Source organism: Denticeps clupeoides, chromosome 13 (assembly GCF_900700375.1).
Source record: "Denticeps clupeoides chromosome 13, fDenClu1.1, whole genome shotgun sequence".
Taxonomy (NCBI): domain Eukaryota; kingdom Metazoa; phylum Chordata; class Actinopteri; order Clupeiformes; family Denticipitidae; genus Denticeps; species Denticeps clupeoides.
Genome location: NC_041719.1, coordinates 14823077 through 14839974, shown reverse-complemented (window position 1 = coordinate 14839974; position 16898 = coordinate 14823077). Strand labels below are relative to the sequence as shown.

General features: G+C 41.4%; 3 protein-coding genes across 17 annotated transcripts in view; 2 read left to right on the top strand and 1 right to left on the bottom strand.

The window, feature by feature from the left end:
• lrrc7 (leucine rich repeat containing 7) overlaps positions 1 to 4078 on the top strand; it is a 114828-nt gene extending 110750 nt beyond the window's left edge. For 12 of the 15 annotated variants that reach the window (XM_028999658.1, XM_028999659.1, XM_028999660.1 and 9 more), the window contains 2 exons: positions 84 to 158; positions 1413 to 4078. In XM_028999658.1, coding sequence (XP_028855491.1) covers positions 84 to 158; positions 1413 to 1520 — 183 coding nt within the window. In that variant the 3' untranslated portion in view covers positions 1521 to 4078. Of the gene's footprint in view, positions 1 to 83; positions 159 to 1130 lie in introns of all 15 variants that reach the window. The other 3 variants (XM_028999665.1, XM_028999664.1, XM_028999661.1) reach the window with 3 other exon arrangements.
• A 346-nt stretch (positions 4079 to 4424) lies between these two features.
• lrrc40 (leucine rich repeat containing 40) lies at positions 4425 to 9451 on the bottom strand. Its single transcript, XM_028999669.1, has 15 exons — positions 9164 to 9451; positions 8906 to 9087; positions 8756 to 8829; positions 8548 to 8677; positions 8307 to 8430; positions 6973 to 7115; positions 6716 to 6888; positions 6543 to 6633; positions 6154 to 6199; positions 5958 to 6066; positions 5759 to 5866; positions 5481 to 5591; positions 5241 to 5318; positions 4965 to 5150; positions 4425 to 4893 (listed from the first exon to the last, which is right to left on the bottom strand). The coding sequence occupies exons 1-15, from the start codon at positions 9306 to 9308 to the stop codon at positions 4788 to 4790; spliced, it is 1806 nt and encodes a 601-aa protein (XP_028855502.1). The 5' UTR covers positions 9309 to 9451; the 3' UTR covers positions 4425 to 4787.
• Positions 9452 to 10137: 686 nt separating this feature from the next.
• Positions 10138 to 16687, top strand: LOC114801766 (serine/arginine-rich splicing factor 11-like). Its single transcript, XM_029000046.1, has 12 exons — positions 10138 to 10529; positions 11775 to 11908; positions 13689 to 13798; positions 13943 to 14035; positions 14124 to 14173; positions 14257 to 14390; positions 14615 to 14696; positions 14772 to 14891; positions 15001 to 15090; positions 15189 to 15278; positions 15355 to 15520; positions 15729 to 16687. Exons 1-12 carry the CDS (start codon positions 10408 to 10410, stop codon positions 15918 to 15920), a joined length of 1383 nt encoding a protein of 460 aa, XP_028855879.1. The 5' UTR covers positions 10138 to 10407; the 3' UTR covers positions 15921 to 16687.
• Positions 16688 to 16898: the final 211 nt, after the last annotated feature.

Sequence of the window (16898 nt, the reverse complement as noted above, 5' to 3'; positions counted from 1 at the left end):
GAAACAATCCAGCATAAAAAGGCAAAGATTCTAAACCATCTTCACCATGTGGTTCCTAACCATATATCACTTTTGACCTATAGGGTATCTTTGTTACTAGGGTACAGCCTGATGGACCTGCCTCCAACGTTCTTCAACCAGGAGACAAAATATTGAAGGTAACCATGTTCTCCATCACACATGTCTGCCAGTCTGTGGTAATGTGGTTGTAGCCACAGTGCCAAAAATGGCTTTTGCATGTGGCATCTTTATTTGTCTGTTAGGTTTGTGTCAACCGAGTAAGCATGGACTTCTGTTTCTGTCCGACCTCCTACATTTACACCTCAACTTGTCCTTCATTACAGTCACAGCCGTTTACATTCTGGCTGAGTGCTATCCTCTGTAGGATTCATGATTATTAGCATATTAATGGCATTACAAATGCGGACTGAATATTTTTTTCTATGTTTTAGAAGCATGAAAAGCTGTCTCAGAAGATTGTTATAAAATTAGATAAATTGAAGAAAGGTTAAAGAGTTGTTCTTTTTCCTCTCTGTCCTTTCTACATTTCTGACTGCAGAGATTGAATCTGGTCTTTTTATGGTTTTGGGTTTATTCTAAAATAATGGAATATATGCAATTCAATTCTAATATTCAATTTTATCACCCGTCTAAAAACTGACTAGCAAGCTGCCAGTTTCTTATAATTAATCAAAATACACTTAATACAGAGTTTTTGTGCCAGTATAAGCACTGAGCTAATAAAACTGGAAAGCTTTACACATGGACAATGTCCATTAAAAACGCCACACACACACCATTCATTGTCCGGAATCAGCAGTAGCCCTTATCCATGTTAACTTTGCCATCCAGACAGTGTCCGTCTGTCTCATGAGTCGATTCCAAAATGTCTGACATTGCAGCCTACATGAGCAATCTAGGCTGCATGTGCCCAAATAACTCAATGGGGGATTTTTGACGGTTCCCCTGTAGTTATTGGACTGTCGTCTTTTTCTTTTTTTTTCCTTTTGGGTACATATATATATATATATACATATATGTGTCACTATAAATGTGTGCCTGCGGAAGCCTTCGCCTACGACACAGGCCTGCAAATGCGGGCTCTCCACGACTCTTCTCTCTCTTCACAGATGGAATTGTTAGCAGAAGGCCAGATCTGTAAAGACCAGCTTCTCTCCACCTTCTCTCCTTTTTGAAGCATGAACTCCTCCTCTGCCCGTGCATTGCCTAGCTCTCTTTTTTCTCCTCTTCTCCTTCCTTCTTCCCCTCTTCTTCTTTTGACAGTTTGGTGTACCTTTACGTCTTCTGAGATAGGACTGTTCCCAGTCCCCCGTGATGCCCTCCTCCCCATCCGTCCCGTCTCTGCGTCATGTTTAACATTGTTTACCCTATGCTTCATTCTTGCATTGCAGGCCAACGGACATAGTTTTTTACACATCGAACATGAAACCGCTGTGTCTCTTCTGAAGAATTTCCAGAAAACTGTGGACCTGGTAATCTTGAGGGAGAGCACAATATAAATATCTATTTTTTGTAACACCATGGACTACTCACTGAGTTGGGACACTGCAATTAATAAATAACCACTGTGTGTGTGTATGTGTGTGAAAGAGAGAGTGAGCACAGGGTTTTTTGAGAAACAGGACATTTTCATCAGTTCATCAGTGCGTGTTGCATTTCTGTGATGCCCTTTGCTGTCAAATGTCCTGTTTCTCAAAGGAAAAAGAAAACTACTACTCCTATGACGACTACTACTACGACTACTACTTCTATACAGAGCAAACACATACTCACACACGCTTGTAAACTTGTTTTTACCTAGAAACAGAGACATTTGCCAATTGCTGGACCAATGGCAAATACTAGTGCCAAATGTAAAATAGGATACATCTCTTATAAAGTTCAAATATGTACTCTGCATATATACATATACACACACACACACACTAAGTGTTGAAATTTTATGTTGATGTGATACTCATTTTTATCTCAGCCTGAGGCTGTAAGGTTGCGCTTTTTCCTCAGCTTATTGATCCCTTATTGCTTTTTCATTTGTTTTTTTCTTTTGTTTACGAGTAGCTACTCATTTTAATCTCAGAGCATGAAAGCACATTCGCTCTTATGGATTTACATTCACCATAAACACTGCCTCAACTTTGTATATGCCTTGTGTAAATATTGAAAGTTACAAAAACACGAGAGGTCGGGAGGGAGAGAGGAATTATTCTAAAAGAATAGTGATTTCCTAAAAAGATTTTATTTGTTATAGTATAAAATACTTATGTTCTGTTGTCATTTTCAGGCGCTTTCTTTAATCAAAGAAACAATATTGGAGTTATTTATTATATTGCCATGTATTATGGGGCACGAATATTAAGCATATGTGGGAAAATAAAGGGTTTGCACAAAGTGAAAAAGGAAGGAATTTCCCAAAGCAATATAGCTACTCTGACCTGCAGCAAAAAGGAAATGAAACCATTTTATGGGCTACTTTGCCACCAGCTGGACACTTGAGGAATTTTAGATGTGTTGAAAAAAAAAAAAGCTCTAGCTGAGGCAATTTCCCTACCATTGTCTGAGCTTTTTAATAACAATATGTCATGTTTAACAGCACTTGTTTTACTTACTCGTCTCCACTGCTGATGCATTTATCAAATACCAGCTCTTGATTCTTAAAAAAAAAAAAGACCATTCTGTACTTTTGTGTTCAACTGTATTATGTCTATAGAAACTCATAACCCATAATGATAATGTCTTTGGTTATGAAAATTTCTATAGCTGATATCAGCTGATATAATTGGAACAGTCCAAAACAATTTGCTGTGAGATTTTTTTTTTAACCAAATGTATAGTCCACAGCAACCCATATCATACTATAAATGAGTAGATCTCTATTTTAAACTCTAATGTTACAGCATGCTTTCACTTTTTTTAAATTGTTGTCTTAGATTTGTTACAAGCTTTTCTTTCTGTGGAGCCATTCATGAGCACTGAAAGTTTATATTAAAATGTATTAAAAAGTTTAAACAAATTAGAAAACACTCATGGTAGAATTTGAGCCCCCTACTACCAAACCCTTGTATGAAGTTATTTTTGACAAATGTAGCATTTTGTTTTGAAATTTTGGAGCAAATCTATTCACCCGGTGGCCCCTTGAGAGCCCTCTCCCCACAATGTGTACCCAAAGTTAAGCTTGAACCAGACCTTATACCAAACTAATGTTGGGAAGACATAGTTAAAATACATGTGAAAAAAAAATCTTTGATAATATAATTATTTTTATTAAACATTTTCAGGTAATAATTTCTAAAAAAAATATATTGATACTAAGCTTTGCTCAAATTGTGACTTTTTTTAAGGATAACAACAAATGTACCGACAAAAAAAGTATTTAAGAGAAAGAGAGTATGAAAGAGAAGCTGTAGTATTCAACATGTAAACAGTTTCTACAGTTAATTGTGAATTTTTTTGTCATATAAAATTATGTACATGAATATAAAAATGGTCATTTTGTATGTGTTTAAAATATTATTACATATAAAGCTAATATATGGTACTACGCAGTCTAATTGCAGTATTGATGTAAATATTTGTGAATGAAACCACTGAAATTATTTATTGATATAGATTGTGAATGTATTCCAAGCTTCTGCAGTATGAAGACTTCCTGGACTTGAATGCTGCTTCATTTTTCTGTCTGTAAAAAGTCATTTTTATCCAGAAAAACTATTCAGTTTAGTTGGGACATATTTAGTGAGAAATGTATCATATTTATTTATTTGACATGCAAGTCCAATCCTTCCAGTTTTGTTTCTGTATTAACACAAACTTGTAATTGATAAAAGGTATATATTCCATGTGTAGAATGCATTTTGCAGATGCTAACTGTACATATTTGAGATACATTTTATTAATAAAACTAATAAATAAATAAAAAAATACCAAAAAATTGCTGTGCAGCAAACTGCAGAGCCATTTTCGGCTTTGTAAGTACAGATTTTTTTCAATATCTAAGGGGTGTTTTGAATAATGTATGAAAGTCTTTATTGTACAAATAATAAATATGTCACTATTGTTACTGTTTGTATGACTGTGGTCTGTGCATCAAATGTAGACTGCAATGTATTTATTATTATAATTATCATTGTATTAAAACTGGGCCTTAAGGGTAGGGCTCATCCAGTCAGGCAATTTGCCTCGTTCATGTACACTAACCTTAAATACTGACAGAATGATTATTAGATGGGCATTTGTCCAGTACTGTGAGAAAAAAAAAAAAAAAAAAAAAAAAAAAAAAACGCTAAAAAATATTGGGACACAGCCACCTCAGTTTAATGTTGAAGACTGAACAGATTGTAAGACATTATGCCAGCATTGGTGCATCTACATGCAGTGATGGAGAGGGGGAAAAAGTGATTAAGAAGTTCTAGAAAAAGTTTTAATCTGGATCTGAACCCCTTCATACACTCGTATAGAAGATGGAGGGATTTTTTTAAAAAAAAGTAAATCACAGGAAAAAGTAAACATTTTCACATATCTGCAATAGTAAGTGCAACAGACTAATTAATCAAAAATTGATGAATGAATCATTGGCTGACTGAATATTTACAGAACTGTAAACCAGACTTTTGGCAAAGTGTTGAGAATTTGGTATTGAAAAGTGTAAATGCACTTTCTTTGCTTAACTCTTAACAAAAGCATGCTCACTTGAAGAGAATACAAACATACACTGCCATTAAACAACATTTCAGAATGTGGTGATTGTAGGAACAGAATCTGGAATTCGATCAAGCAGGAATCCTGCTTCGCAGATATTCCAGGACGGCATCTGTTCCTTTGGATACAATGGCTGCCCTGGGATTGCGGAAAGGATTTCCATCCAGCAGGAGGGCCCTGAAGGGAAAAGGACACTCAGTGCTCATGCAGCCATGGCAGAACAGCGATTTCATTCGTCTCCAGCTCACCTGAGGCTGGTACAGTTTCCAAGCTCTGGAGGAACCTGCATGATGTCATTGTTCTGAAGATCCAGAGTTGAGAGATTACTCAGTTCCTTCAGCTGGATTGGGTCGATGGAACCAACCTGATTGTTACTGATTAGAATGGTCTCCAGAGCAGCAATCTTATAAAGCACATCTGGAAAACATTTGAACCTGTCGCAGAAGAAAGCAGATAAATGGTCACCGAGCTGTTTTAACAGCAACAACTTAATGCAGTTTTGATGGCAGAAACTCCAGAGTTACCTGTTGAACGAAAGCACCACAGTCCTGAGTTTGGTCAAGCTCTTCATTTCTGAAGGCAGCGTGGTCAGAAGGTTGTTTCTGAAGAAGAAGAAAATTTCCCTCCTATTTATGATATGAATTTAGAATACATACTAGTACTAAATAAAAACAGCTTATGAAGCCATTCCACCCATCCATCTCAGGCTGCTTTGTTTTGGTATCCTGTAAATTCATTTTATTGTAGGATTTAAATTTTTTTACCTAAAATCTACATGCAGCAGATGTTGGAGAGTGCAGAAATCCAGTGGGATGCTGCTGAGCTTGTTGAAGCCCAGGTTGATGTCGGAGAGTGTGTCTTTCAGGTCCAAAAGCCTTCAAAGCAAGACGTGTACATCCAGATTAGTGGATTTCTCATGCTGAATACTAAGTGACTAGAACATGAAACCAGCTTCCAACAGAGCAGATGAGACAAGGCCATGATGACCTCATTAACTTTCAGCTTGTGACAGTATTAGGTCTGTGGAGAACAGGTCAAGCACCTCGAGGGCACCCCAGTCAGCAAGTTCTTGCTGAAGTTCACACTGCAAACAGTGCTGCCATCAACAGCATCGAACGCGTCGTCGGGTATGAAGGCCTCCTGTTTTTCACTACAGAAGAAGAAACATCAAAAGACATAAATGTATCACAAAATTCTGCTGCTAAAATTTCTGCATATCATCGTTAAAATGGGCACCCTACCTGTAGTCTAATGTCTTGAGTGTTCTGATAGAATGGATGTTAATTTTGGCCTGGCTTGGGAGGGTCATTGCAGTCTGGGGCTGATCTTTGACTGCACCGTCAGGTTGTTCTTCACATAGTTACAATTTAAAGAGTTTAACATTTACAAGAGGGGAAATTTAACATGTGGAAACATAATGGTAGCTACCTAATGTACCTTGTATTCGGCTTCTTAGGTATTTCAGAAGTTCGCTGGTACCTTTCTGAAGAGTTAGACAAACATAAAACATGTTCAAATTGATCCCCAAAAAACATTAACTACATGAACAAGTGTGCTTTCTGTCCACATCATCTAATCACAGTACAAAGGTGTTAAATTCTCTCTTTATTGGTGCTGATTGGTCAATTGTAATATGAAAAGCTACATGAGTCCTGTAACAAAATGGCCTGTTTTCCTTTTCACTGTTCAATTTTCCAGCTGACTTTCCTTCTGTAATGTTTAATTCAAAGCTGATATCTGCAAAATGCAGTCTGTATTTAAAAGGTATACTTCAAAAGTTGATCGTTTTATGAAATGGGAAGAAGGAATGACAGAAAGACACTCACAGTGAGGAGATCTCGGCGGATGGACCTCAGCGGGTTCCCTTCCAGCATCAGGCTCTTCAGTCTGGGCAGGTTACCCAGGGTATATGGAAGGCTGGCACATAAACGAGAACAAGTTTAACACCACAGTGGCGGATCCAATCAGATCATGAAACATGGACATGCACGGCATGCACCTGGTGAGGTCATTGTTGGTCAGGTCCAGACGCTCTAAGCCCAGGAGGAGGGTGACCTCCTCGGGAAGACTCTTCAACTTGTTATCCCTCAGCTCAAGAACACTGAGCGCGCTCAAATGCTTCAGGTGCTCGGCCTCGACCGCTTCGATCTGGTTGTTGCCAACATGGAGCTCCTAAAAACGCACAACCCACAATGCAAAGTTTTCAGTATGCTGAGGCACTGTGAAGGGTGAAGCTGATTGAAAATTCTGACGTACTTTCAGTGTCTGGCACGAGGGAAGCTCTGGGAGAAAGCGCAGTCTGTTGTGTCTTAAATAGAGCTGTTCTAAAGACTCCATCTGGGCCAAAACAGGTGGGATACTCTCCAGCTGGTTCCGGGTGCAGTCCAGCATCCTCAGATCTGTGTTCCAAGCAGAAGAAACTTTCAGTTCTGTTGGCTTTCAAACAACACAGAAGAAGAGGAGAAGAGAAGACAACTATCTGCCCCTTATAATGTTAATGAATAGCAATATGACTGATCTGGTGCAGCAGTTCATTCAAATCTCAGCTCAGGGCTCACAATTCAACTCCACCCATACAGAGTCACAATTGATTCAATTGATCCGAACGCCTGGTTGTGGTAACTGAAGAACAAACTTTTTATTTGCACTCCTGTCTCTGGCCAGTTTTGTGACAAATAAGCACAGTACAAGAAAAAATCCAATTCAACAAGCATTCAACACAACATGGGAAAGGGAGCGATACTAGGGGTGCTGTGAGAATTGTGGTTCTGCTTCAGAATGAAACGCAAATTGTGTCAAACAATTCTTGAATGATGCTTTAGTAAACAAAAAAGTGAAATAAATTACTAATTCAAACCAATTTAACGGTCTAATGTATTAAAATGCGATTATACAATATTAGAACACTTCAGTGTGGTTGCATTGTACAGCTTGACAAATAAATCTAATAAACATCAGTTCAAATTCTTTCATGGTAATCATGCAGTCGTTGTTGCCTTCCCCTCCCCCTTTTTCCGGGTCGCGGACCAACCAGCCTGGTTGCCTGCACAATGGGGTGCAGTGGCAGCGCACCCGTAATCAGAAGGTTGCCGGTTCGAATCCCAATCCGCTGAGGTGCCACTGAGCAAAGCACCGTCCCCACACACTGCTCACCAAGGGTGATGGATTAAATGCAGAGGACACATTTCGTTGTGTCACAATGACAGTCACGTCACTTTCAAAAGGCAAACGTTTTACACCCTGCATTCAAAGCACTTCAATAAATATGAAGCGGTCAATGAGATGAACTCATTTAACCATTCATAAATTCATTAAGGGAAGCGGTGGCATGGCGGGTAAGGAAGTGGACTCGTAACCACGCGACTGCCACTGAGGTCCGCTTGAGCAAGGTACTGCTCCCCAAGGATGGTTGGGTAAATGCAGATGACTTTTTGTTTCTTGCTGTGTATCACTATGACACTTTCACATTTTGAGATTGCGTGTGATTTGTGATTTTAGATTTAGTTCAAATAACTTAAGAAAACCAAATAAAGTGGTTTTATTTATAGACCTTGATGTGTGTCGTGGTTGTCCAGGCACAACGTACTTACTCTTCATGTGGATGATAGCAGGAGGGAGGCTTCTTAACTTGTTGCAGGACAGGTTTAGCTTCACAACGTTTACCAGGTTCCCCAGGCTCTCTGGGACCTCAGCGAGCTGATTGGTGGAGAGATCCTGCCACAAGAAGACGGCTGTTTATTGGCTAGGGCCTGGTACAGAGGGGTTCGGAATCGATGTAAAGGTCCTATATGTTGTATCGTGTGCATATACAGTACAGAGAGCGTCCTTTACAATATCATCTAGACCGGTCAGCTGTCCAATTTCAGGCGGCAGCCGTTCCAGCTGATTCTGCTGCAGGTGTAGACAGCGAAGGTTTTTGAGAACCCACAGCTCCGATGGCAGTTCCTTCAGTTTATTGTGGCTGAAAAGGGGGACAAATGCTTTCAGTTTGTGTTCAATATCCCACAAGTGGCTAAAGGAGAAGTATTGAACACCATACCTAAGGATGAGCTTCTGAAGTTGCTCCAGCTCCCCAATCTCTTTGGGCAAAGTGGCGAGCTGATTGTCATGGACCTTTGAGCAGAGGGAAACGCAGCCATCAGAGCCGAGCTTTCGGCCACCAGGACGTCACATCTAAAACCAGACTTACATCTAAAACCAGCAGAGCCGGGAGCAGCCTCAGGTCCCCGGGAAGCGTCTCAAGCCGGTTCGAGGACAGCAGCAGCTTGGTTAGATCCGTCTGCTCCCACCACCGATCCGCTCCCCCAAACGACGCGTTCTGCTGGGCCTCCTCGGGCGTGTCGACGTTCAGCCTCCACACGGACTGTGGGACTGACACGAAACGCAACATGTCACCCGACCGGCCACCAGAGCCGATTCATGCGGGGTTCGCGGCCCGGGGCCGTACCTTCCGTCAGACCCCGTCCTGACAGGTTCAGCTGCCCGCTCTTCCTGGCCGCCTTTATCAGGCCGTGGGGTACCGGGGACTCGGGCTTCTCCACGCGGAAGCCCGCCCTGGAGTCCACGCCGGAGCCTTTCTTAAAACGAGACATCTGGCTGCCGAAGAAGGTGGCAAAGCAGCGACGCCTAATACATACACATACATCGCCACACTGCACGCATCTGTTTAAAGCGTTTTACTGGAGGAGCGGCTGCCATTCGTAACCCGGCGCGACACGTCCTGACGTCCTTCTTCTTCCGGTTACGTCCGTAAATAAAAGTCTCCGCGGTGACGGGTTTACATTCCTCAATAGTATCCAAATACAGTATGTGTGAAAGTATTTTGCACACGTTTGCATTTTGAAGTTGCATTTATTGTAATTTCAGCTACGTAGTGAAATGAAACAACGTTTCTCCGGGACCTGGTGCAACATTTAACATTTAAACAACGTTACATACTGACATGAAGTGACCGTGTGCAACGCAGACAGACTGGGCTACACGGAGTGCAAACAAGGAACACCTGTTCGTCCTGTTCGAAACCTATGCACTTACAAGCATCTTACATGACATTGTCCTGTTTGTCCTAGTTCAGTGTACAGAAAGTTTTACAATTGTTTATATTTATAGGTGTACAGTATTTACGTTGTGTAATGTTACAAATCTTGTGTGTGTATGTGTATATATCTTTTACGATTGCACTATGGGGATGGTATAATGTGTATACTATTGTACTGACACTAAATCTCTCTTGAAACTTTAGAGCGTTGTAATGTAGTATATGTATGTATGTATGTTGTTTTTTCCTTTTGTTTTTGATTTATTTATTTTTATTGGGGTCTGGATTTTGGATCTCTTGAGAATATTGTTAGTACTCATGCTTTTATTTTGAAGTACGTTTCTGACGTTGCGCGACGCGGCGTCCGCTCAGCTCGCGCATGCGCTCCGAGAGAAGCGTGTTGATGGAGACAGCGGTAGGCCTTCAGCCAGATCCTGCTAGTTAGGCGTTCGACCACGAACCCCCTAGTGTCGCAGACGCACCGAAGCCACAGAGCTCCGCATTCGGCGCTAAATTAAAGGCTGTCGGACTCCTTCGAACGCGCCGCGGTTTTAGTCCAGCTGCGGAGTGCAGGGTCTTGTCTAGCGCGTCGGCCAGGCTCGGTAGTTGGCTAGCCAGCGGCCGTCCGTTGACGAAGTGCTCGGGGGGTAAAAATGAGCTCCGCCACGAAAGTGATCCAGGTGACTAACGTGTCCCCGAGCGCCACCTCCGAGCAGATGAGGACCCTTTTCGGCTTCTTGGGGAACATCGAGGAGCTGAAGCTGTTTCCTCCGGAGTGAGTACCTAGTGGGGAGCGTTTATTAGCGTGTGGTTGTCGACGTAGTCGGGGCCGTTGCGTTGGTTAGATGTTGTGCATCTTTATAAGCTGTAATGCTGCCTGCACCATTTTCTTTTTCTTGTCTAGATTTAAGTGTTAAATTAGTAGGTTTTTTTTCTCGTCCCGTTCCAAGCACTATTAGTTGGCGAGGGCTGTTCCTGCCTTCGCCGCCGGGCCTAATGCTAATGGCTGGTCTGGTCTCTCGGTCCTTACAATATAACTTGTTTGTCGGTAATAGTTTGGTTTGAACACCGACTTTTCTTTTTGGCTACCGCTAGTGTGTTTTTTGGGGGGGTTTGTTTAATTGGAGGCTTTTCCTGGACTCCGCATGTGTTTGAAAAGTGTACGAGCCCCGCGTACCGGTGATCGTTAATGACGTAATGAGCATGAACGCTTCGGCAGCGCGCGGCGAGTGATTGATGACGTCACGCGAACCGAGAGCCCTGGACCTGCTTCCAGGCTGCCGTGGACCGGACCATGTATAGAACAGCACCGCCGTGATTGTCAGTGGTGGCCTGGCGGTTAAGGAAGTGGACCCGTAATCGGAAGTTTGCCGGTTCGACTCCCGAGCCGCCAAGCACAAAGCACCGTCCCCACACACCGCTCACCAAGGGTGATGGTTAAAAGCAGAGGACACGTTTCCTTGTGTCACCGTGTGCTCTGCTGCAGTGTTTCACAATCACTTTCATTACAGCCACCGCAGCTACTTCTGTCAGTCCAGAAATACGAGAAATATGAATGTGTGCATCCATTTTTGAGCACAGAATAAATTTGATACTCATGCATTTATTTGCATATCCCTAGTACTTGAGGCGACATTATCAAACACTCGCCACGAGCTGCTTTTATATAGTGCAGTAAAAACGGGCCCTTGTTAGACAGACTAGACTTGTAGATTTTTTTTTTTTCTTTTCTTTAAGATTGTCCATTTGTTTGTGGTAGGATGGGCAGTAGCTAACATCTATATTCTGTGCTCTTGCTGTTTTTCACCTATTCACGAATAAATGGCTGCACGTCATAACGGCAGTTAAGGTAGGACGCCCAAGACTTCCACTGTGTTGCTCCAGTAAAGCCACCGATGGGGGGGATGAACTTAGCCCAGTAGGATTCTGTCTGCCCACACGGTTCTGCCACTCATTTAGTGTGTCACGGAAATGCTGAACAATGTGTGTTCCTTGCAAAACAGTTTATATTTTCTTCCAGTGATTCTCCCTTGCCTGTGACTTCACGTGTCTGTTTTGTAAAGTTCCACGAGTCTGAATCCGTTGGAGTGTCCCAGCATTTGACAAACACCGTCTTCGTGGACAGAGCCTTGATCGTCGTCCCATTTGCTGAAGGTTTGTAAAAGTGTGTACATAATTCCGATGAGTGCGATGTTTAACGTTCTCCCTGCACACACTACTGGTAATCCACCCGATTGCCGACTAGTGTATGTGCACTAGTACTGTAAGTACTGCAGCGGCCTCGGTGTATGGCAGTTGTGCTATGAGACGGTGTTTCGCTTGCTTCCCACATTTGGGGCGAGGCGGAGCCGTGCCGATGAAGACTGGACGAAGAGCAAGCGACCCGAGGTCCTGCATTTACATGACATGTTTATTCTTGCCTCTCTGGATGGATTTGCTTTCTTTTTTATTAAACCCTTTCTCTCTGTCATTTGTGTGTGTGATTTTTGTAGTGGGCAAGGCATTTGCAGAGCGTCCAGCTTGATGACTGAAAGTGGTGACTACAGAGGATTGTAGAAAATTAAGGCCAGCAAGTGTTCAACCCACCTGCTGTAAACATTAACAGTCTATTTTTTTTATTTCTCATTTTTTTAATAAAAAACCAAAATGTAAAATCCCATCTTCTGGATGCACATTGACTTGCAGGTGTCAAGTTTATATTCTGTCTTTTTTTCTGTAGAAAAAAAAAAAAAAAAAAGTCATCCAGAAAGTTTTGGTTATTAGTAAACCAAAAAAAAAAAAAAAAAAAAACCCTCGTGTGATGTAACTACTAGGAGGGCTACTGCTGTTCTGTTGTGTGTGTCTCTCTCCCCCTCATGAGGTAACAGAAATTCTGTATTATGTTAGTAATGATTCTTTCCACATGACGCAAAGAAAAGGCTCACACCCGAACACAAACCGTTTTAACACTGGTTTTCTTTTTGTGTTGTTGTGTTTTACAGTTCTTTTTCCTGGTTCTGCCAGTCCTAAATCCCCGCCCTGCAGAACATGCCAACCAATTCCAGTTTTGTGCTCTGCAACTTGTCCTCTTTCTCAAGTGTTCTGTCTCTCATTTTATGTGCTTCTTGAGAAGGGAAGGAAAAAAAATGCTCTTACAAGGTTGTTAAAGTGGAATTAGTTTCAGATTGTACAACCCCAGATGTCATGCGCCTCACGAGACTTACATTTATTTTATGGTTTTTTTTATTTTATTTTTCCTCTTTAGCTGTTGGCACTTTGTGATTTCACTCAGACTTTTGCTGGCAGTAACCGTAATCTACCAAAAGCATGTGAGAATTGATGCTTATTTAGCATTGAGCAAAATGATACAGAACTTACACAGTGTTACCTGTGTTTACTGTACATTAATAATGTCTCTAAGTAGTTTGTAGTAGCACCAGCAAAAGCCTAATGGGTTATATGATTTTGTGTAGTGTACTAATGTTCCTAATGTAATGGTAAGTCTTGACCCATTGCTTATACGCTGTAAACTTGTTGTTGACTCCAAAATCATAAACTGTGTTTTGTCTATCTTGATGTTTTTTGTGTGCTTTGTAGCGAAGCAGCTGGCGTGAGTCGCTTGTTCATAAAACATCTAATGAAACTTGAGCGCACATCCCAGTGGACAGCCAGCTGTGGTTGCTTACATTTGGTTCATGACTTAAAAAATCAAGTTCAGGTGATAAAATCTTGGCAGTGTGTGTATAGTGACATTTTCTGTAGTTTTTAATGCAAAGTCATACTGTATATCAGGGACCAGACGTTTCACCTTAGTACAAATGTGTAATGACAGAATGTAGATGTTCTCATCTGAGGTGACCCCTTTGTGGGCTTGAGTGTGTGTGTGTGTGTGTGTGTGTGTGTGTGTGGGTTCCAATCGGTATCATGTTTTAACTGAGTTTTTTGTTTCCTGTAGGAGTGATTCCTGATGAATCGAAAGCTCTGTCACTTCTGGCACCAGCCAATGCTGTCGCAGGGCTGCTTCCTGGGGGAGGGCTTCTGCCCACTCCTAACCCCATAGCATCGGTAAGCAATGCCTATTTACGTACACTTATTTATCTAGACGTATGAATCCATTTATGTATTTTGAATCAACGTGCATAAATTGTATTATTGTGTTCTGGAAGGAATTTTCTCTGTAGTTTTCATGCAACCTGATTTGTTATGCAGATGGGTGGTGTTCCTCTGGGTGCGTTGGGAGGTCCCACCATAGACCCTACAATGGCAGCTTTAGGAATTCCTGGATCCAATATGAATCCCCAGGTATTAGGTTGGCCACTCTATTTGGTATTAAAAAAATATATTTTAAATGGACAAACTTAAATGTCTCTATGTATATATTTTTTTGTAGTCCCTGTCAGCTGATCAGCTCCTGAAGATAATGAGTTCCATGGATCCAAAGTAAGTGTACCTCAGTAGTTAGGGTTCTACATCCTTAGTGATTTATTATTTTCATACATGTCGTCGTCCCCCGGACTCTCCAGGTTGAATCCGATGGCTGCTGGACTGAATCTAAACCCTGGTTTGAAAGCCGATGCTTCTAGCAAAGAGATCGAGGAGGCCATGAAGCGGGTGAGAGAAGCCCAGTCCCTCATCTCTGCAGCCATCGAACCTGGCAGTGAGTTCAGCTTCATTTGTGCCTGAAGTAAACTTTGTGTCATTTGTTTGGTAATTTGGTAAAAAAAAAAAAAAAAGACAAACATTCTGGCCAAAGAATTGATTATATAACCTGACATTGCGGTGATTTGTTAACATTTCACAAAGGCCTTAATCTACCAGCACGAGTCTAGACATCTACAATTTACATGATTTACATTTAAAATAAAGATTTGTTCTTTGCAGACAAAAAAGATGACAAGCGGAAGCATTCAAGGTCTAGGTCTAGGTCAAGGCGGAGAAGATCCAGGTCACGTTCCAGTCACAGGTACTGTCCTGTGGTGGGGGGTGGGGGGAGTGGTCATGTCCATTTGTCCCTTAACTGAGCTGTGTTTTGCATCAGACACTCAAAAAGCAGGTCAAGGAGAAGGTCTCGCTCACGAAGTAAGAGACGGTCTAAGAGCCCCAGGAGGAGGAGGTCCCGCTCAAAGGACCGAGGCCGGCGTTCCCACAGCAGGTCCAGGTGTGTGTCCTAAATCTGCACCGCAGCATCATATTCATCCAAATAGTTTGAGATGCCTGCATGGTTTTTCAGCAGTTGACGAACGTTGAAAATGAGCCGTTTGTTATAGAGATCGACGTAAGGAGGAGAAGAATAGAAAGCGCTCCAAAACACCTCCCAAGAGCTACAGCAGTGGCAGAAGATCCCGGAGTATCAACAGGTGAGTTGAGCTTTTTGTTTATTTTATGTAGACGGTATTTTTTTACTTGTGTGTAAATGATGTTTTAATTGATTTAAATTGTTCTCTGTACTCAACAGAAGACACAAGAGAAGCCGCAGCGCATCCCGATCTCCGAAGAGGTCTAGGTCCCCTAAGAGAAAGGTGTCTAGGTCCCCCTCTCCCAGAAGGTAAGCAAAGCCTAATTATTGACCAAATCCTGTTTTGCACAAAGATTACATTCAAATTTCTCTTCTCTTTCTTCAGGCACAAGAAAGAGAAGAAGAAGGACAAAGACAGAGAGAGGGAGCGTGACAGGAAGGAGGAAAGAGATAGAAGCCATGACAAAAGAGAACGCTCTGCCACCAAGAAGAACAGAGACAAGGAGAAGGACCGAGAGCGCAAGTCTGACAGTGAGAAAGGAGACGTGAAGGTAGGCTGAACCAAAAAAAAAAAAAAAAAAACACAGCATTGTAAGGGCAAAAAAAAAAGGACTCAAATTAGTGGCTGTTATTTGAAACTTTTTAAAATATGGTTTGTCCAGTGGGGGGGCAGTAAGAAGGTACAGAAGGTTCTGGTTGATTGTTGCCCTGTAAGATCTTTGCTTGTTTCATTAAACCCCTTTTCTTGTTCCTGTCCAGGTGACTAGAGACTACGATGAAGAGGAGCAAGGATACGACAGTGACAAGGAAGAAGAGGATGGGGACAAAGGCTCTGATTCTGCTCACACCCCTCAATCCCAGGAGCCTATGCAGGAGAACCTAGAGGAGAAGACAAAGGGCTCCGAGGCCAGTGAGGACCAGCAAGACGAGGACATGGAAATGAGTGACTAAGTTCTTTTCACCACCGCAATCTGAGGAATCGTCTGTCTCCTCCCCCGTAGCTACTGTACATACTGAAAAAGCAGTAGTCTTAAATCTCATGTTTTTGATTTTAGAACCAGTTGTTGGTGGGAAAAAAAAATCATTCTGTATGTTAGTCACTTTCACTCTGAGCTGAGTGACTACTCCGCATGTTCAAAAAAATTTGTTCATTTGTATATATAAGGAAAGGTTGGCTAGACTTTTAAAATTTTGGATAAAGGGTTTAATAATGTGTTGTGGTATTAATATTTTTGTTCAGTAAAGGCTTTTTTGAAACATTACAGTAAGCGTTCATTAAATCTTGGCAACCAGGCATAAATGCTGATAGTTTCATGTCTTTTTCCTCACTTCTGAAAAATTGTTGTAAGCAAATAGACTTCCACCTTGGATATTTGTTGAATAAAAATACCTTTCCAGTATTCAAATTACACCTTGGTTTGATCTGATCTGCCATTTTTACCTTCAGCCAATGTTACAATGCTTTTTGGTGGTGGCACAAACAAAAAAATATTTTTTGATACTTTCCTTTCTTGGTTCAAAAATTGCAGAATTTAAGAAAAGTCTGCTTTTATAAAATTTGAAATTCAACATCTAATAGGTGACTGTCCTTCATAATTTCTGTCATTGTATCACTACATGATTGTACTGTGGGATTGTCAGTGATTGTCACCCCCAATTTTTACAATGTGATCAGAATTGGAACTTGAATTGTGGATAATAAAGCAGGATTTTCAGGATGTCCTTACTGTAGCCATGAATAAAATCACGATAGCACACAAATATGGCCACTGAACGTTGCTCCTTGTAAGCAGAAAGAAGGTTACTGCTTTCAGTTGATTAGTCCAAAAATTATCTACCCAAAACTTATCAGTTATCAGTTCAGTCAACTTGTATAAGAAAATGGAAATTAAACTAGACATTTCTTTTTAAAGACTTTTTATTAGACAT